General features: G+C 33.3%; 1 protein-coding gene across 1 annotated transcript in view; it reads left to right on the top strand.

Annotated features, from left to right (window-relative positions):
• The first annotated feature begins 225 nt into the window (after positions 1–225).
• LOC124542837 (vacuolar protein sorting-associated protein 13B) overlaps positions 226–21077 on the top strand; it is a 55920-nt gene continuing 35068 nt past the window's right edge. Inside the window, 33 exon segments of the mRNA XM_047120720.1 lie at positions 226–409; positions 2579–2785; positions 2867–3044; positions 3707–3764; positions 4183–4367; positions 4503–4641; positions 5132–5331; positions 5718–5890; positions 6404–6586; positions 7168–7311; positions 7414–7601; positions 7882–8012; positions 8293–8506; positions 8909–9138; positions 10150–10281; positions 10989–11108; positions 11482–11539; positions 11885–12045; positions 12853–12929; positions 13307–13432; positions 13769–13968; positions 14911–15014; positions 15488–15762; positions 16476–16549; positions 16627–16648; positions 16732–16863; positions 17453–17574; positions 18481–18590; positions 18870–19053; positions 19462–19578; positions 20133–20202; positions 20296–20438; positions 20817–20928. Of these exon segments, the coding sequence (XP_046976676.1) occupies positions 2699–2785; positions 2867–3044; positions 3707–3764; positions 4183–4367; positions 4503–4641; positions 5132–5331; positions 5718–5890; positions 6404–6586; positions 7168–7311; positions 7414–7601; positions 7882–8012; positions 8293–8506; positions 8909–9138; positions 10150–10281; positions 10989–11108; positions 11482–11539; positions 11885–12045; positions 12853–12929; positions 13307–13432; positions 13769–13968; positions 14911–15014; positions 15488–15762; positions 16476–16549; positions 16627–16648; positions 16732–16863; positions 17453–17574; positions 18481–18590; positions 18870–19053; positions 19462–19578; positions 20133–20202; positions 20296–20438; positions 20817–20928 (4449 nt within the window). The 5' untranslated portion in view covers positions 226–409; positions 2579–2698.

Genomic DNA, 21077 nt, shown 5'->3' with positions numbered 1-21077 from the left:
TAAAAAAATAAATCTTATTAAAATGAACCATGATCCTAATTTATTTTTTATTATATAATTTATTTATATCTAAAAAAATAATAAATAACTACTTTTTAGGAAATAATACTTAAATTATTAATTTGAAATAACAATAATAGGTAGTCGGTACTTATCTATATATTTGTGTACGTAATACGTATATCATTGTGACAAATAGACAATGTGTCAAATGTCAAACATTATTTGACATGTGTAACTAGTAAGAGTGTTTTGGAAATACAAGTCGGCAATATTTTGCCATTTCTACAAAAAAAAAACATTACTGCTCTAAATCTAACTTTTAAAATACAGTTAAAGTGATTGTGTTTATTCATATAACTAATCATAACGAATATAATGGCTAAATTCGGATAAATTCTGTCTTATCGTAGGTGTACCTGAAGTGCATTTCCTTTATTTTTAATTTTACTATTGACTTTAAAAATTAAAATTTAATTACTATAATAATCAATATAGACTTATAATATTGTCTTTATAATTTTTCAAAATATTAGAAGTTTATTTAAACTGAAATTTAAAATGCGACATTGCAAAAGCTTTACTAAATCAAGTATTGATTTTAGTGCATACAATCCGGTTCCATAGAGATAAAAAAGTAATAGATATTACCTGAAACAGGTATAATGGTATAGTTAATATACACTTAAAGAGTTCACTTTAATGTTTTTCTTAATGAAAAAAGTAGTTGTAAGAAATATTAATTATTATTCCTCATTTTTATTAATTTGAGAATTTCGTAATTGTCTAATAGGAATTGAGTTTATTGTAATTTTTTTCTTATCTGATCTGTCTCCAATAATAATTGTTTTCAAGTAGTTTGAACTGTTTCTACAATATTAATAACTAAACTGACCTTTGCATAAATCAGAGGAAATTGAAAATGGAAGAGAAGTATTTTTTAAATATATATATATATATTCCATTGCACATGGAACTTTATTTACTAAGTTTATTTAGGCTTATTAGGTCTAAAAGCTTAATAATCTAAATGAAACCTATATAACCACTAAATATAGACATGTTTTTCTGCAATTGTTTTGAAACAGAGATCGATAGGCAATTACGAAGAATGTTAGACAGTATTGTTGCTTTTGGGTTTTACTTGAAGAGCACTGATAAGAGTTTCATGAATTCACCTGTTATAACTCTTCTTTAATCACAGTACTATATACACAACAGGATGTCAATCCACATTTGGTGAAACACATTAAAATCATCTTCACAGTATCATATGCACAGATTGCAGTTTGCATCTGTAATTTTGTGCACTATTACCCTAATTGCCATTTATACTGGACATAGACACAAAATAGATTGCTTACTCCAAAATAGTATACAATATCAGTTTAGGCAAGAAAATTGATACACCAAAATAATAAAAAATTATATGCTAAAAAAGGGTGATCAATTCCTGGACAAAATCTTTAAATATTCATTTTATGTATAAATATCTCTCTTGATTGAAACACACTTGTTGCATCTGGCATATAATTACCCTTAAACCACTCAAAAATATTCTTTGTTTTCAAATTGATGACTTAACACAACTTAATTTCATCATAATCAGCATTATCTGGCCCTACAACTCCTTTTAGAATTTGAAATAAGTTAAGGTAGTGTGCGGTCAAAATCTTAAAATCTCTATCTTTCGAGGTATCTTCCTCCTCCACATAGCCTCATGAGCTTGAGTTAATAAATTGGCATATTGGCCATTCACTGCAGAAACCTAATGAAAATAATCAATTGGTAAAATTGTATTACCAATCCAAAAAATAGTCACTATTAGCTTAGGCTCTTCTTTCTTGAATTTTTTTCCTTTCACTTTTTTATCCATTGCAATGTCTATCATAGGAGTTCAAATAAGATTTTGGGCTCCAAATTGTATTGTTGAATCTGATTTTCATCTATGGTAAATATTTTCGAAAACCAGCGTGCGCAAATTGTTCCGTATTCAAATTTTAATTCTCTAACTCATTCTCTGCAAGTGTGCTGTTCTTCAGCTAACTGCCACAATTAAATTCTTCGTTTGGCAGTTACAAGTCTTACAACAATTTGGAGATTTTCTATGGTTGTAACCATGACTGAAAGTCCTGAGCTTTTACGTACTTTTTGTTTAGTAAGCTTCTCTTTGTTGCCGAACTTTTCGAAATCTTGTGCAGTTTCGAGCACTGCAGGTTGGCATGTAGACTTTATCATGCGCGATGTTTCAACTTTTAAATTGAGTTTAGTCCCTTGAACAAAGTGATGATCATTTCCAAAGAGAAGAAGGAAGAGATCTTTAATTTTAATTTTTATATTGAGCTTCAGAGTCACAATGTGACTCATCAATTTAGCAAACCTATAGTAATTTCTGCTTCAATATTCCATATGATATTGTATTTGGTCTTTGTTAAAAATATGTTAATATTAGAAATATTCATTATTTAGTAACTATGCCATTTTCGTTGGTTGAAAACATTTACTATACATAATAAAAACTATGTTTTAATGTTTATGTATGCAATCTAAGCAACATTATGTTTTGTTTTCTCAATAGTAATTACTAAATATAAAAGTTAACTATAATGAAACTGATTGAATTCAAAATAAATAAAGCATATAAAACAGTAAAATGTGAAAACAACTATTAGTGAAACAGAATTATTAAAAAATAAAAATGTTTAACATTGAAACCTATATCACACCTATACTTTTGAGTTATGTTGACAAATATGTTCGTGATTTCAAACCTGCCAATGCCCAAGTAAGTTTTTGATGAAAATAAATATTTGCTTGAGGTTGCACAGTAAAGTGTTTCTAAATTATTACATTTAATTAATTATAGGTATCTCTATGGGCTGGTGGAGTTACACTGCACAACCTTGTGCTTAAAGCAGATGTATTGCAGCAAGAAGTGGCTCTACCATTTACATTATTGTCTGGACGTATACATCAGCTTCTTATACAAGTACCATGGACAAAAATTATGTCAGAACCTATAGTTGTGACCATCGACACTATAGGTCAGTTTATCTTTTATATTATATTTACATTTAGTAGTTCTGCTGAGTATAATCTAGTTCTGCTAAAATTTAGTAATATGGAGTTAGGTAGATAGTGATGCAGGTGGTTGATTCAACTAATAAACTGAAACAAAGCACAACAAAATATTAATTATTGTAAGTGAAAACTGAGTGGATGGTATACTCCTCGGTGTACAACTACGAAGCCTTGACAATCTATTAACGAATTCCTAAAACGGAGTTTTTATTAAACAGAAGATATGCTGTATTTAACTAATCAGGCACACACGTTTAATTAATTATTACTTAAATTATGAGTTATATTGATTACTTTTTTTTCGGGATATCTGGACAATCTATCATAGGGTCCATCTGATGATAAGCGGTCTACAAATATAAGTAAAATATTAACCATCCAAAATAAGAAACAATAACCCTTGTGCCTTTAGTTAAAAGTTTACTTTGGTAATTGTGCTACTTATTACAATAAATATGTTAATATAAAATATAGTTAATATAAAAATGAATACATTGTTTTTAAAGAAAATACATTTATAAACAATGATTTTTCAAACTCCCCAACAAGTAAATAATTGTTCTGTGGGTATTTTTCAAGTGTTTGTGTATTTGTATCACAAATTAATTTGTTTATTTTATTACAGAATGTATATTGAGTTTAAATCCTCCACCTGATGAAACAACACCATGGGAGGCTCAAAGGTATATGCAAAATATAAATGTGTATACATAACAACATTATTTGTAATGCCAATGAACATTATTTTAGCTAAATGTATTTTCTATTTAAAATATTTTGATAATGGTATTTCATTATAAATATAATAATTATGTCTTAAAAAAATACATATTTAGTTAAATATTATATTTATTTATATCAAATTCGAAAAAAAATCTTATACACATATGTGTAACTGTAAAATTTGTGAAGTCTTATTATTAAAAATGTAATAATTAAAAATACCATTTATTATATTTTTTTCCTTTCTATAATTAATAAAAAAACAATTGAATTACCAATACCTACCAAATTTTTTGTTATTGTATTTTAGATATTGCTTAAATTGTGTGATATTAAAATTTTATGATTTTTTTTAACTGATTTTTTTTTATTTGTGAGGTCTCAAGTGGTAGAAGCGCCTCCAGGATACATGCAGGCACTGGTACGCCGAATTGTGAGCAATATTGCTGTGCGGGTGAACTCATTGATCGTAAAATATGTCCATGATGACATTGTGCTCTCATTGAATGTGAAGAGGCTCTCAATCGACAGCGTGGGAGTTAATTGGGAGCCGGCATTTGCAGGTACATTACAACTTTTGTCGAGTTTAGCAGAGTTCTCTATAACCATAATTTTCATTACTTAACGTATTCATTAAATGCTTCTATTAGTCATCGTTTGTTTAATATTAAATATTGCAATATTTATATATTTTACAGATATTGATCAAAATCAACCAGCCATTAGGAGGATAGTTCGCCTCGATGATCTGACTCTGTGTCTTGATAGGGCAGATTCTGATGGCAAGATCAGATTCTTTTATGAACCACTTTTGTATCGTTGTCAAATGGATATAAGGTATTTATTATGCATATATAATTCAATGTGATACTGATGTATATCCACATATTTATAGTCTTATCTTTGTAATTTTCCTCGATTTTATAGTTTCGGAAACTTCTAACTAAATTTTAAATACTACCTACTTGAATGATGTCATCATAAAACATACTTTGAATTTAAAGTGCTGTAGTTAGTAATCGTAATAGTTCATCAGTTTAATAAGTGCTTATATATTCTTTATATTATACAGTTAATTTAGAATAGTTAATATAACTTTTATTTTAGTGTTAAATAATTATTTAATTTCTTATGATACTTATAGATTTTCGGGATAGTGGGTCAGCTGATCGGATGTGGTTATCACTGCTCATAGACATTGGGCTGTAAATATTAACTATTCCTTACAATGCAACATGTTATTTACCTATGTAGTAAGCAAGGAGAGAAATGTTTATATAAATAAAAAAAATTGTCACTTATAGTTAAGGAATTATCTTCGTTTTAGGGTATTGACAAGACTCGTATCAGCTAGTACACGTAGAGCTCGAAGTTTATGCGTCGAATTGCTATGTAACCGCCTGGCGTGGGGACTCAATGGAGATCAACTTGTTCTTCTATTACGATTGCTGAGGGAAAGAGCGCCCCTTGAAGTGAACTTGCCTCCACCGATTCCCAAGCAATCGAATGTGCAACCCGCTCCGATACGTAAGCGATTACTACATTACTAATTCCGTATTTTAATCTAATGTACTTTATTTGCTTACTTTACCTGTATAGTTAAGATTTATGGTAAATATTTTTAAATATAGGGGTTCCAAACAGTGCGTAAGATTATTGTATGATTGGAAAAACTTTTTCCTTTGGTAGTTAGACATAAAAACTGTATGAAAATGCATTAATTATGAAATGATATTTAAACAGGATTCAAAAACCTTTCTCTTTTATATTTTGTAGATTTGATTTGAATTTCTAGTAAATCGTGAGTATCAGGTACACTGGCAAGTTTTATTGATAATAATTGGCAACTACCGTCAAATCGAAAGTAACGATTTTGACGTCACTACACAAAACCGTTGATTTGTTCACTCTAGATGCGACATCATCCAACTCAGCTGAACCGGCTCATACTGAAAGCTGGTCGGATTGGGCTTGGTCGTGGATGCCGGCCTGGGATAGTGAAGGTATCGAAGAGACTCCAGCACCCGCGACTCCCGTGCCGGTCTCGTTTACTGCACACTTTGATGTCGTTTCCGTCGTGTTTAAGGTTTGTGTTTATATGAGATGACTATATAAATAATTATTAATAATTTTGATGAAACACTGGTACAATTTTTTAAAGGAACGACAATTAGAGCTGTAAAATGTATAATGAATATGTTCTCGTTATTTAATTACTATCTTTTAGTTTTTAATACAATATAAATTGAAACTATTTGTGTAGTATGTTTTGACTTTATTTACAAATAAAATAATAGTTAATATAAAACAGTTTTGAATACAAACTGTTGAATTCTAAAGTAATTAAATAAATAAGTTACGCTACAGGTCATCCGTGTTTTTTTATACCAAATGGTAAATATTAAATGGATTCCCTTTTCTATTTGTTTTCTATTTATATTTTATTTATTGTGATGAAAAGGTGCGCCTTTAAACAATAATTTCGCAAAGGAAATTATGAAAATTTTCTTATCAACATGAAATTAGGTTAACTTTTAATAACATTATAACATTTGATCAATGTTAAGTTGCATATACATTTTTAACGTTTTTCTTGTAGGTAGCAGAACGCGACGGTACTGTACGCAAGCGCGCACGTAGTATTCTAGAACTAAACGCGACAGACGCGGTCATAAAGAGCTTCATTTGTTCGCCGACTCTGTTTCGCTTCAACTTCGGAGCTCGCACCATAACCTTTGCCGCTCACGGAAAGTGTGTGTGCGGTCACGCTGATATAAACGCTGTAAGTTATTTAATTGCACGTAATCGAATATTTAATGTATTTTACTTTTTCACTGTGTGCCACTCAGATGAAGTGACAAAGAGGAATTTATTATGGTTACACTCAAACTGTACTCTCTCCTTGAACATGTTCTCTCATTGTATACGAACAAAAATAACAGTCATAGTTTTTATTTATTTTACAAACGACTTGGTAAACTTTGCCTTCATCAATAAATACAGTACTAAGAGTTAAAAACAGCTACTTGCAGCCATATTATTGCTGAACAATGATAGGAAGAAAATTTAATGTCTTTGGACTTTACAATTACTGTTTTATGTATTGTATATTGTATTTTTAATGTATGTATATTTAAGTGTGTTAATATTTACACTGATAACCCATATAATTGGAGGTTTAGGGCACTTTTGTTACTTAAACATATTAATCTTGAAATATGTTTGTATATATGAATCCAAGTAGAAATCTCTGAAAAGTAAAGGATTTTTGACAAGACCATGATTAAGAATTAACAATTATCATAATAACACAGATTTTTCTGTGGTCTATCATTAGTATAAAAAAGTATATTTCGTTCAAAGATGCACGACGACGCAAGAATTTACTTGAGTAAAATACAACAACCGAACGAAGAACCCTGGAGCTGGGTGAATGAAGAACTAAATGAGCAAATCATTGAGGCAGCTATCGCTGTTGATGAGAAGTTCGAAGAATACGCTGAAGAGGTAAGAAAAAGAAAGATAGATAAATACACAGAGAGAGAAAGAGAGAGAGAGAGAGAGATAACATTTTTTAAAATATTATTAATTTCATTTTCTTGTTCTCAGTTACAAAAACAAACCGAAAACATAGCAGCCCTTAATCGCCAGGATGCACCACAAGCAGAAGAGGAGGAAATGGATCAATTTTGGATAAGGATGGCTCCAGTTCTTTATTTGGAGTATAGTCATGAGAGGTCGCCACCCAGCGAATACGAGAATCCATACGACAACCCACCGACTGACTTTCAGTACAGGTATAAACATTTCTTGAAAGTGAAAGTGTAACAGTTATGCGGATATACTATATTCAGACAGAGTTACGAGTTACATGATTATGAGAAAATGTTACAATGAATTTCCACCTTTTTCTAAGTTCTCAAAACCGAGATATTCTGTTTGCTCTCATGCTTGTTGTCTGATTGTCTTTTGTTTGTGTTTCAATACTTTGAACATAACATTCATTTCTTGATTTGACCTTCAGTAGTATCCTTATAGTAATATTCCTCGTAATCACGAAATTAATCGTTATTTTAGCGATTGGGTGGAAGAGTGCATCTTGAAAGTGTTAATTCGGCCAATGTTGTGCAATGTTTCAACGGGTCTGTTTCATCGTTTAGCACTTGTTAAGAGTTTTTATGACGGGGTCCATTTACCGGATCCAGTAGGTAATGTATATTTAAACATCAGATTTTATTCTTTATAGATCTTAATTAAATGAGATACTCTTTAATTTGATAAAGAGAAGGTTTATCACTAGAAGTGCTGTTATGTAGTATCTTCTAGATAAGACCACTTAGTAATTCTTTTTAATCGTGTCTTAAAGATGTTATGTTTCCAAACATATATTCGTACCTATATAACATATTTTAAATTTCTTATGGACATAGAGAAAACGTTATTATATCCTCTTAAACGCGATAGTTTTAATACTTTTACCTTTTTCAGAAATTGCAATGCGCAAACTTACCGTTGAAGAATGTGAAGCGTTAACAGACAACTTACCGCAGAGACACGCTAAAATAGACATAACGGGTTTGCGCGTGCGCTTCATACCGACCAACCACTCGCTAACCGAAGTTCCAATTCGACCGCCGCTCATAATTGATGTGCAATTACCGACCGCATCGATGACGATTACCACACCTCTCTACCCTCATAGGTAAATTAGTTATTTTTTTTTAAATCACCATCATCAACAGCCTATAAATTTCCCACACCCTTTTAGGAGAAGGTTCATAGCATATTCCACCACGCTGTTCCAATACATGTGGCAGAATTGAAATTTGTCACATTCAGGTTTCCTCACGATGTTTTCCTTCACTGACGAGCCCGAGATGAATTACAAACTAAAATAACACGAATTCATCGCTTAAGATGCACTTGTTATAACCACTGAGCACGGCTCTCAAAAAAATTTAAATCGAAGTTTGTTAATATGTTTTAGTAGAATATACAATTACTACTTCAAGTAGTTATGTTCGTTGTTAGAAGAATGTAATTACTATTTTTTTATTTGTTACCCTTTTCAAGTCTCGTAACTTATAAAAATATATTTGTCCAGGGTATGTTCAGCGGCGTGCCAGGTGCTTGACGATAGCGGGGTGTTGATCCAAGCATCTCGTTTGCACATTTCATGCGAATCGACCATCCAAGTTGGCGTCTGTACCCTCAACGACGAGCCGCCGAGACCGTGTGCGAGGGCACGCGTGCGCTTCTTGACGCACTCGCTGCTCCATAGAAAGTTCTTCGAGCACAAAGACACCGTACTCTTTGGGATTACCATGAGAATAAGTAAGTTATACTTTGGCCCGTTGTTAGCGTCTTACTTGCAAGCTAGAGCTTTGTTTACCAAAACACTAGACGAGATAAGTTGTGTATTTTTTTTTCATTTTTTATTTTATGATATAGGTTGGCGGACGAGCATATGAGCCACCTGATGGTAAGTGGTCACCATCACCCATAGACAGTTCCTATTCCTTCCATCGTCAATGCGCCACTAACCTTGGGAACTAAGATATTATGTCCCTTGTGCCTGTAGTTACACTGGCTCACTCACCCTTCAAACCGGAACACAATAATACTGAGTACCGTTGATTGATTCCATTGTGTGATTCCATGATCATTCTATTAATCGATTTAAGTGGTATTTTTTGTGAATTTCCTTTTCAACGTTTTTGATCACGTACGGCAATGATAATGAGCCTTAGTAGTGTGTGTGTCAACAAAATAACATATTTGTCCAAAGTTCCGAGAATATTTGATTGACATCCGATATTTCATTGCTATCCATTGCTTCATAAATAATAAATACCATAGATTTTATTCAATTTCAATGCTGCATTATCATTACTCTTATGAATAGGAATCTTATGATTTGTATATAGAATAGTCTATAGGTTATGTCATTATTACATCTCTAAAGTAGGTATTTGGCGGGACGTCCACATAGCTGATGTAATAAGGAGTAACTTAGGCTACAACAATAACTTTTTTTTAAAACCAAGCGCTCACGAAGTTGCGGGCAAAGCTAGTTCAATAAAAAAATTGTTTTTGACATATTTCATTTGAATTTGTTAATTATTTGTTAATAATGACGACCTCCATGGTCGAGTGGTGTGTACACCGGTTTTCATGGGTACGCCACTCTGAGGGCCCGGGTTAGTTTTCTATGTTGTCTTGGGTCTAGGTATTTGTGGTACCGTTGTTACTTCTGATTTCCATAACACAAGTGCTTCAGCTACTTACATTGGGATCGGAGTAATATATGTGATGTTGTCTCATATTTATTTATTTATATATTAGGAGAGGCAAACGTGTGCGGATCTGCAGCTCGCTTGCAGGCAGCGTACCAAGTGATCCAGTCGCTCATCAAGGGGAACTATACAGATCATTTACGTCACACCACTGTCGTCAATGATGCGCTACATGACGAAGGTAAAATAATACTTCAATAAATTATTAATTTGAAATGAAATAGTAAAACGTCATATATTATTTTCTATTAATGCAAATAAACATCTATATTTCAGTTTGTATATCTGTCATTATTAGTAATCATCTAAACCTTTTATAAAAATGTAGGTATAACATAAAAATTTTCTTATATGAAATGTGTTCTAAAATTATTAAATAATTAAAATGCCTTTCAATAATATACTAAACGGTCCTAATACTTACATAATGTAATTGTTTCTTGTTAAGCTTTTGTCCTCTACAGAACTTAGTTTAGTAATAAATAATAATTATAATTGTATAAAAATCTTGAAATGAATTTTTTTATGCTATTGGTTGGCGGATGAGCATATGGTCCACATGATATTAAGTGGTCACCACTGCCCACAGAATTTCCGTCGAAAGAAACATTAAAACATTCCTTTCATCGCCAATGCGCCACCAACCTTAGGAACGAAGATGTTATGTCCCTTGTGCCTGTTACACTGGCTTACTTACCCTTCAAACCGAGACACGACAATACCAAGTACTGGTGTTTGGCAGTAGAATATCTGATGAGTGGGTACCTACCCAGACAGGCTTGCACCAAGCCTTACCACCATATGAAATTAAATTATAATTAAATTACTAAAATTCGTGAATGTATAACTTAAATATTTTGACCTGAATATATATTCAATCTCTTGTAGATTATGTTGCCGTTGACGTCACATTAGAAGAGCTCCTGTTGCGCAGATACATCACGACCAATATCAATACACACTTCATGACGCTCAACTCCATCAAAGCTACCGCATTCCATTCTCCGGGTGAGTTTATCATATTGTAAGAAGAGATAAGAAGAGATAGATAGAGATAGATAGAGAAGATATAGATAGAGAATACACCACGTGTAACCATTTAAATAATTATAAAACGTTATCCTCATCATCCCTTAACCGGTGCAGCATGTTTTCTTCTGCCATACTTCTCTGTCTGACGTCATCTCACAAGTAATCTTTCCAGCCAGTCTTTCACACAATCCATCCATCGTATCTTTGATCGTTCCATTCTTCTATATCCATCCACGTCCATGCCTCAGACGTTTTGACGTCATTTCACAGAATTCTTCCTCCATGGTCATTATATAATTATAAAATGTTAAGGAGAAATTAATTTATTATATTTTCCTATTTTATTTAGTTGGTGGTGAATTAAAGCAAGTGTGGGTACTATCTGCACCAGAAGCTCCGACTTCTAAGTAAGTTAATAACTTCAATATGTCTTTAATATGGAAATTTTATTATGACGGTATACTTCTGAATGATTTCGGAATCTTGCCATCGGCACTATACAAGTGAAATGGTCGGATAATCTGATGGGTCACCAAAACCGACACGACCACGGAAAAGATTTCAATTGCATGGCTTAAAGTGCTTTTACAGACCCGGGAGACTGAACAATGCTATAAAGACCTATTAAGGAAATAATTGCGAGCTGAAAAATAAAATGATAAATATTATTTTTCGACATTCTATTCGTATTTACTAACGTATATATTTAAATTAATGTTGTCTATAATATGTGTATACATTATATTTTGCAGACCATACTTAAAAGCAAGTTGGCAATATTGTGTGGACCCTACCGCCGTAAATGCAATGGAATATGTGAATCTATCGGTCAAGCCCACCGCACTGAGTATCGATCCTATGCTAGTCACCTGGATGAGCTATCGCTCCAAAGTGTTACCGATACCGCAGACTGGTAATTGTTTGTTATTAGATTTAATTACAAGTAAGGTAGGAAAAATACTTTTCTTGGTGGTAGGGCTTAGTGCAAGCCCGTCTGGGTAGGTACCACCCACTCATCAGTTATTCTACCGCCAAATAACAGTACTCAGTATTGTTGTGTTCCGGTTTGAAGGGTGAGTGAGCTAGTATAACTACAGGCACAAGGGACATAACATCTTAGTTCCCAAGGTTGGTGGCACATTGACGATGTGAGTAATAGTTAATATTTCTTGCAGCGTCCATATGCTCGTCCGCCAAATTATACCATAAAAATAATAAAAAATAACCGGCATTGATGCTTCACTGTATAGAACACAAATCCGACCGACAGAGAAATGCCCCTACGTGTTATATAAAACCATGTTCTTTACAACACATCATGTAAAATATTAGTTTTAATTAGCGGTTCATTACAATGTCATGTTTTATTATGTGTTATTGAGAACGATAGTGAATCTAGCATTGTAATCAATTTCCTTAACATTAGAATAAGCATTTGCATTGTGATAATCGCAGGCAAGATATCATTAGAATACCACGTGTTGTAGATTAACTAGACACAAATCGTTTCAATCATGTTTTTGTACAACAATTAAACTTTAGTCCATGTAGTTTCCGCATGCTTAGTAAAGATAAAATCTGACATTTACAAAACTAACACTCAACCCTTACAAAACAATATTGGGTATTAAAGAATGCACATATGTATGTTTCATTATATATGCACATATCATATGTTTCATTATTTATGTTATGTTATACCTATGTATTACCTTTGCAGAAACCATACCCCAAAACCCGAGCTTGAAAAACGTTTCTTCGTCACAATACTTGTCTCGGAGACGAGTCACACCGCCTGTGAGTAGTTTTCGCGTTATGTTTTACGTAAACATGTATCACAGAACATTAAAATAATTCGTGCATGATCCAAACCCGATTGAAATTTCGAAACACGATATCGTGACCAAAAAATCACCATTTTAAGTTTACATTTTATAGTTAGTTCATACTATAACGAATATCATTTTAAATAGCTATCATTTTCATATTAGTTATTTTAGTTAAGGCTTTACAAAATACATCAGTCTTCTCATCTTCAATTGTTTCAATATTTTCTGTTTATTAACTAATACGAGTGAAATAAGCGTCGAGTTTACTGATAGTGTTTGAATTAGGAGTGAAACGTGTGCCTATAACTTAATATATGTCTTAAAATGGTACGAAATTTTTTGCAGTCTTCAAGCGGTCGAGGTGCTAGTCGTTCGGGGTCCGGTGCCGAACTGGTTCATATGAGAACGAAGAGCTTGGAATCGAGCAGTGAGAAAAGTGAAAAGAAGGAAACGAAACATCCCCCACAAGCGGTATTATAATATATTAAACTAATTAAAAAAAATGATAATTTTGTTACTATGTTATGTTGTCTTAAATTTTCGCGATTATTACACATTTAAATAAAACTAATTATAACGGATGAATCGCGTATATTAATTATTTTTAAACATCCCGACGTTTCGAGCACTTTGCAGTCTACCCGTGACCACGAACACTGCTATAATTAGTTTTATTTAAATGTTACTATGTTTATATGTTTTCCGAGGCTTGATAGTGAAATAGTCTCCTATTTGTTGTTCCTACCCTAATGGGTACATTCAAGTCTAGATAATTATAAGATTTTAGTCGTAAGTTTCATATTCCAGAATCAAGAGACTGAAACTTGGTGGAAAGGCGAAAAGTTGTTACTGTTGCACGAACGACTCAAACGACTACTCCTCGGCGTCGAAGTGGGCCTCATACAGATATACATATCCTCGACTTCGGTGTCCGCCCTCGACTGCGTGACCGTTAGAGATGCTATGGAGCGACACGTCACCACTGCGCACCGGGTGTTTGTTATAAGGTATGTATGGTTTCCATTAAAAAGGAAAACAGAATTTTCGACGACCTCCATGGTCGAGTGGTGTGTACACCGGTTTTTAATGTGTACGCCACTCTGAGGTCCCGGGTTCGATTCCCGGCCGAGTCGATGTAGATTACCATTAGTTTTCTATGTTGTCTTGGGTCTGGGTGTTTGTGGTACCGTCGTTACTTCTGATTTCCATAACACAAGTGCTTCAGCTACTTACATTGCGATCAGAGTAATGTATGTGATGTTGTCTCATATTTATTTATATATTTATTTAATTTTTCACTGAGTTATCAAAGTGTCTAATTTCGAATAAATTCTGTCACCTGTGTATCCACCAACGCGCGTTGGAGCAGCGTGGTGGAGTATACTGATAACCTTCTCCTCAGAGGGAGATTATCCCACCAGTTGGAAATTATCAAGCTGTTACCACTCCTTAGCTAAATTATATAGAGCTGCAACGTCCTGCGACATTTCATCATGAAATATTTTTTAAATGTGAACTTCAAAAAAGTTGTTAACATATTAATTATATATATAATTTTTATAGTCCCAAAAACTTAAGTGATCGCAATTTAATAAATGACGTCATTGGTTTATTATAAATGTTTCCAAAAATATATTAGATTAACAAATAACTAATGATTATTTGATTAAATTTTATATTGCGAACAATACTACAAAATTATATGTATATACGTGTTACATGGGAATGCTATCTCTCTATGATGAGCACCTCTTTCGACGATTGAAATTCTTATTTGAATACGAAATTTTAAATAAATCTTTTGTCGCTAATGAAAAAAGGATATTAAATATTTTAGATATTTTGTTAAACGATTACAACTTAAACAAAGATATTTATAGTATCATATTTGACCAAGTCATATTCATAGTCGGTTCAAGTTAATCAATACAATATCTTCTATCTCATAGCGTTGGTCGTTTACTTCTGGAATCAAATCCACAATCGCAAAATTGCTGGACAAATATCAACTTCGACCGCCCTACGTTCCATAGACCGAGGCGTGATACTACGGGTATGTTACCATATTATTTCTCTTCTTTCTTAAGCAAAAAATTCAATGAATACATAGAACAGAAAAATATATTTTCGTTTAACCACTTTAATTACAAATAAATATATATTTGTTATTATGTCGAGACATTTGAGTCGAGATGGCCCAGTGGTTAGAACGAGTGCATCTTAACCGATGATTGCTGGTTCAAACCCAGGCAAGCGTCGCTGTTTCATGTGCTTAATTTGTCTTTATAATTCATCTCGTGCTCAGTGGTGAAGGAAAACATCATGAGGAAACCTGCATATGACAAATTTCATAGGAATTCTGCCACATGTGCATTCCAACAACCCACATTGGAACGGCGTGGTAGAATATGTTCCAAAAAACCTTATCCTCAAAGGGAGAGGAGGCCTTTAGCCCAGCTGTGGGAATTTACAGGCTGTTGATGTTGTTGTTTGTTTGTTTGAGATATTATTTCATTTGTTATACAGCGCAAGAAGACTCATTTCCCTGGAAGGCGCTTATCACTGACATGTCCTGCTACACTTTACAAGTCAGACCGGGTACAGAACGTTCTGGAAGGGAAAAATCTATGTCAGGACTTAGGTCTCAGTTGAAACCGTCGCGGGTGCTTGTGCCGCAGACGGTGCTCGAATCCAATACAACGAGTATCACTGTGTCGGTGGTCACCAAGAGTCTAATTATCAAGACCAGTAAGAAGCCTGATCCTAAACCAAAACGCCACGACTCCAACCGGGATGAAGATGTAAGTGACTTTTATATATAGTCCGACATTATGTAGATAGAAAATGACTCGATATAACATCATATCTGAATGTTAAGAAGGCCTTATTTCGGAATACAGAACGATACCAAAAGTCGTGTTTAATTATCTTTTCTTATGTTAATAAGTGCGCAATTCCTGTCAAATGTTACTAACTCAAGATTGGTGTTTACACTTTTAAATATGTGTACGAATATTATTAATACGAATGAAACTATCCGAACTTCGAGTGGGAAGTCTTATACGACCAAACCACTGTTACGGATTTGATAAAATTTGTTGTGAAGCAATCGTGAACTCAAGGAAAGCTACTATTTATACCTAAAACGCGAGTACTGCGAAAATAATCTTATTGAAATTGATTCTTGATTCCGTCGTTTTCTTTTTTGTTTCGTAAAATCTTTTGGCATCTTAGTAAGCCCGGCGCTGTTTTTACAGAGCCACGGGATGCACGCTCTTTCATGTATTATTCGGTTAAAATGTAAAAATGTAACGTAAAGTTAAATTAGATTTATAAGAGGCACAGAACGCACAAAGACTTAAGTCTGGTTTTATTCTGTATTTTACTCTGTCTTGTTTCACAACATTTTAAATAAGCTATGTGTTAAATTGCTTATAGGTAAGCACAATTACAACTATTAATACATGCTCTATAAAATATTGTAGTAAATCTTATACGATCATTATTGTTTTAGAAAACGAAGTACTTCATGACGGGGTCCGATTTCAAACCTTCCTCATTGAAGGAATTTGTTCGCGGTCCAGCAAAGTGAGTAATGTTTAAAATGTATGTACATAGTGATGATGGCTTATTAAACTAAACTAATTCTTTTTCTTTATTTGCAGGCGAAGTAAACTCAGTCCTGAGGTAAGCTATATCTTTCTATCATAGTTTATTGTCTAACTAACGGTTAAAAAAGTTTTGATGGCGTTAATTTATTTTTATAACAGCCAGGGCCATCGGAACCGAATCCTGACCCGCCACCAGACCCGGCCACTGTCACAACCGGGCCAATCATCTCGTTAGGAGTCAACGTCCACGCCGACACTCCTCCAATCATCGTCAGGCTAGATCAAGATCAGGTGAGATTTATGTCGAAAATATCATCCAACTAGTTATAAGTGTTTTATTTTGGCTATATCATAACATCATTGTCAGTTTTACACGTCAACGTAATTTATAAATGTTGTTTAGGTTAGATAGATGAGTTAAACAATGATGTGTCTTTATCGTCCAAATGACAATTCAACGATGTTAGAAAGAGACAGATATTAAATTCTGTTAATTCTACATCTGTGTTTAATATTAATTTAATTTTAATAATTAATATTAAACACAGATATCTGTGTTTAATTAAACACCGTCGAAGCAACGTTTATAAAATAATTAATTCATTACTACATATAAAATAACAAAGCAAGATCCTATAACACGACCCTATACTAAAACACACAAGGTATATCAATATATTGCGAGTAGAAAATTTTCATAACAAGTACATTATATGCATCACATACATTATTCAGGCGATTTTATAATCTGTGAAAATACTGCCATCGAGTTCCTTATCACAGAAGCTGCATGTACCTAAATGCTTATTTTGTATATAATTAGTTCTTATAAATGTATTCATCATTAGGCAATCCGTAAGACATTAATATCAAATTTTAGGTTCAAACCGTGGCCATTGCAATGCACTGCTTCGCCCATGTAATGTCACTGCTTCGTAGACCACCCGTGACATTTAAACAGAGAGTGTCTTCACTTGGGGGCACAAAGAAATCACTTACAAGGTAAGTCAGCTATAGTGAAATATTTTAGCTGCTTAGATATATATAGAGCATTCCAACATTCTATTTTTAAATAAACCAATATTCTTTTACATTTCTATAATTACATTTTTTTAAAAGTTCTTATTTGATATTTCACGTTTTGTGACATTACACTTGTGTGATAGAATAAGCACCTAATTAAAAACACACCTTAGATCTTAGAGACTTAGCTCAGTCATGTGTCAATCTGTACACATCTGTATAATCTGTGGCATTATACTATCTGTACATGTTTCTGTAAACGACGCTCCCTCATATGAGGAATGCTATTAGAACGATTTACTTGATTTAAAAAAAATCGACTAGTATAAGTATACTAGTCGATTTTTTTTATACTTTGGGGGATATATAAGTATATATCCCCCAAAGTATAAATAAACTAAATTAAAGGAATTCTAACTGGTTATATATACCTATGTTCTATATATATTTAAGGTTTACATGCCGCAAATTTTGTTATATAGAAAGTTTGTCGTCATTAGACAAGAGAAACCGCTGTCTCTGCATATTAATGCTGTAATATGTTTTATAAATTTCCATTTCATTGACATGCTTTAAAGGGCCTTATTGATCTATATAAATTGCACAAATTTAAGGTACTTTGTTGGATAAGGATTTGTTTTTCGCAATCTTTAAAACGGGTAAAAATAATAATGGATAATATTTGATAAGGCTTGGTCGTATTTAACGTCAGGTGTGGAAATCATCGTTGGACAAACAATATAAAATCTTACAAATTGATAACGGCTTACTCAGTACCTGATGCCTGTTCTAATCCCTATAAACAAATATGTGACATAAAATAAGTGATATGTTTGTCGTTTCTATCATAGCATGCAAATAGCAACAATAAATGTATCTTTGCAGATCAGTATCCGAACTTGAGGCAAGGCCGAGTGCTTCCGAAGAGACTCCGAGTGAAAATCCTTCGGAGCAGCTGATTAGTATATTCGAAGCAAAGGATCTTAATGCTCCAGGTGCCATTTGTACAAATATACCTGTTTTTTGTTGTTAAATGTACCCACAAAAAACGTATTTCTATTTAATTACTTATACACTTAAATTTTAATTCTAAAGTTCTAATAGTGACTTGGCTGGCATGTACAGCGAATACCATACATTTATTTTTCAAGATCTCAACAAATAATTTTGCGTAAATATAATTGTCACGAGTATTAATTTGTCTTTAGTCATCTTCCAATTGGATTTGACTTCCCATGTATAATTGTTACTAGCATAAGCAATAATCTTTCCAGATGACGTTTTAACGACGTTCTTCTGGTTCCAATGGGTGGTTAGTCGTGCAGCACTTCTGATTTCCTCGTCTCATATAAAGCTGGCCTTTGATTTGGAAGACACCATGTCTACTATAGATGTGCAAGATCAATACAACCAGCTCAAGATTAAAATAGCATCGGCTTCAGTACGACACTATAGACGGTACTCAATATATTACTAAGCACTAGCGTGCACTGGTAACTTTTGTCACGGTGACTGTTTCGTCACTCTTGTCAAATCCGTGAATGTACAGATGTAGACACACAACAACAACAACAACAGCCTGTAAATTCCCACTGCTGGGCTAAAGGCCTCCTCTCCCTTTTGAGGAGAAGGTTGGAACATATTCCATATATATTATATATGTATTATATATATTATATATGTAGACACAAATGTCACCCAATTGTCACGTCGTAAAGTGAGCGCACCTCCATACATATTCATGGACTCTACTAGAGTGACGAAACAGGCACCGTGACAAAAGTTACCAGTGCGCGCTAGTTCTAACAGTTATTTCAAGTTATTTACATGATTATTAATTGAAAAAATCTACTGTTAATATTACAGCACGAATAGCTCTGAGTGGGTGCCCGGTGTGCTGGGCGGCCGTATACTTGAAGTTCGCGAACCAAGTCATGCAAAGGCGGATAACCAGTTCTTCACAGTCACGGTTACTCAGGCCCTGTAAGATACATTACAGACTACAGTATAGTACGACACAAATTAGATGTAGCATCGGAAAATGCAATGAAATGAAAATAAAACCGATTACTGCCGATTTACACAAGCAATACAAATAGCTCCCTATCGCGCCATTCGACGCTATTCGTCGCTATAGATTCCCGCGTTAGTTCAACCCAAGAAAACAAGTGCATGAAAATCGCCGTGTCGAATTGACGAATATATTAGTTCATACGATATTACAAGTTATTACGTTTGTGTAAAGATCATATTCACATGAGAAATAAATATTTATAATTTGGGATGGCGTACTCAATTCGGATGTGATCGGTTTTACGAATTTTAATTTAAAATCTAAGTTGTGTCGTACTATACTCTTTTCCTAAGTTTAATTTCGTAGGATTAATGTCACCAGTTTGATTAAATTGTTTATGGGCAAATTTTTCACAAATATTTTGTTCTGAATAGTCAAATGATTTTTATCGAGATTTGCAGAATGAATTATATATTTTATTCAATTTCATGTGTAAGTATTACTATCTTTTTTCGGTTAACAGGATATCAAACTTGCCTGACAGCTGGAGAGAAGAATTACATCCCAAACTATTAGAACAAAACGCTTTGAATGTAAGTATTTATTGTTAGCAGGTACAGTGGCATTTTGATAAGAGGCTGAAATCGTACCATCGTATAATAATACAACTTGTCGTTTGTCAACAGAATGTGGACAGTATGTGGGAAGTGTTCGGAACACTCGCTCCTCTAGAGGCCGTGCTTCAGCCAGACATATTGGATAACATAATAACATGGATACACGAACTAACACCGCATACAGCTTGCGCGCTGCAGACTCGGGAAGTAAAGTATGTTACACATTTATGTATTCTAATTATGAAATATCTCTATATTTTAATTATATAAAATAATGTCAAAAATAGTTTTATAGATTTGATTTAAAGTTTAAAATGTTTTCGTTTTATTAAACCTAAATAACTAAATCTGAATACATTCTCCTTATAAAATATAATATATGTGTCCAGTAATAAAAATAAACTTAAATAAGCTTATACTAAATCTACATATAAAAGAAAGAGACTAAGAGAATTAGAAACAGAGGGAAAGATTGGCTACAGGGGTGTGACGAGCATAACGCTTTTTCCTTATGTTAGATATAGAAAACTTTCAAACAAATTAAATTAACATTAGATATAATTGAGTTCAAACTGTTTATTTCCAAACAGACGTGAGGCGTGGCAGTGGCCATTCTTTTACTTCACAGCTGGCGGTCTGAGGCTGCTGTTAACAACTTCTGAAGAGGTCGAAACTGACGACGACGACACGATAATGCTAATAGTATGTATATTTAATTACCTAAAACAGTGTTCGCCATATTGATAACTATATTGATTAATTACATCACATACATTACTCTGATCCCAATGTACGACGAAATGTCTGGTGCACAAGTGTCACAAGTGCCTTATCTACTTACATTTGGATCA

The sequence above is a fragment of the Vanessa cardui genome, chromosome Z (assembly GCF_905220365.1).
Source record: "Vanessa cardui chromosome Z, ilVanCard2.1, whole genome shotgun sequence".
Lineage (NCBI taxonomy): Eukaryota > Metazoa > Arthropoda > Insecta > Lepidoptera > Nymphalidae > Vanessa > Vanessa cardui.
This window is presented reverse-complemented; position numbering and strand designations above follow the sequence as displayed.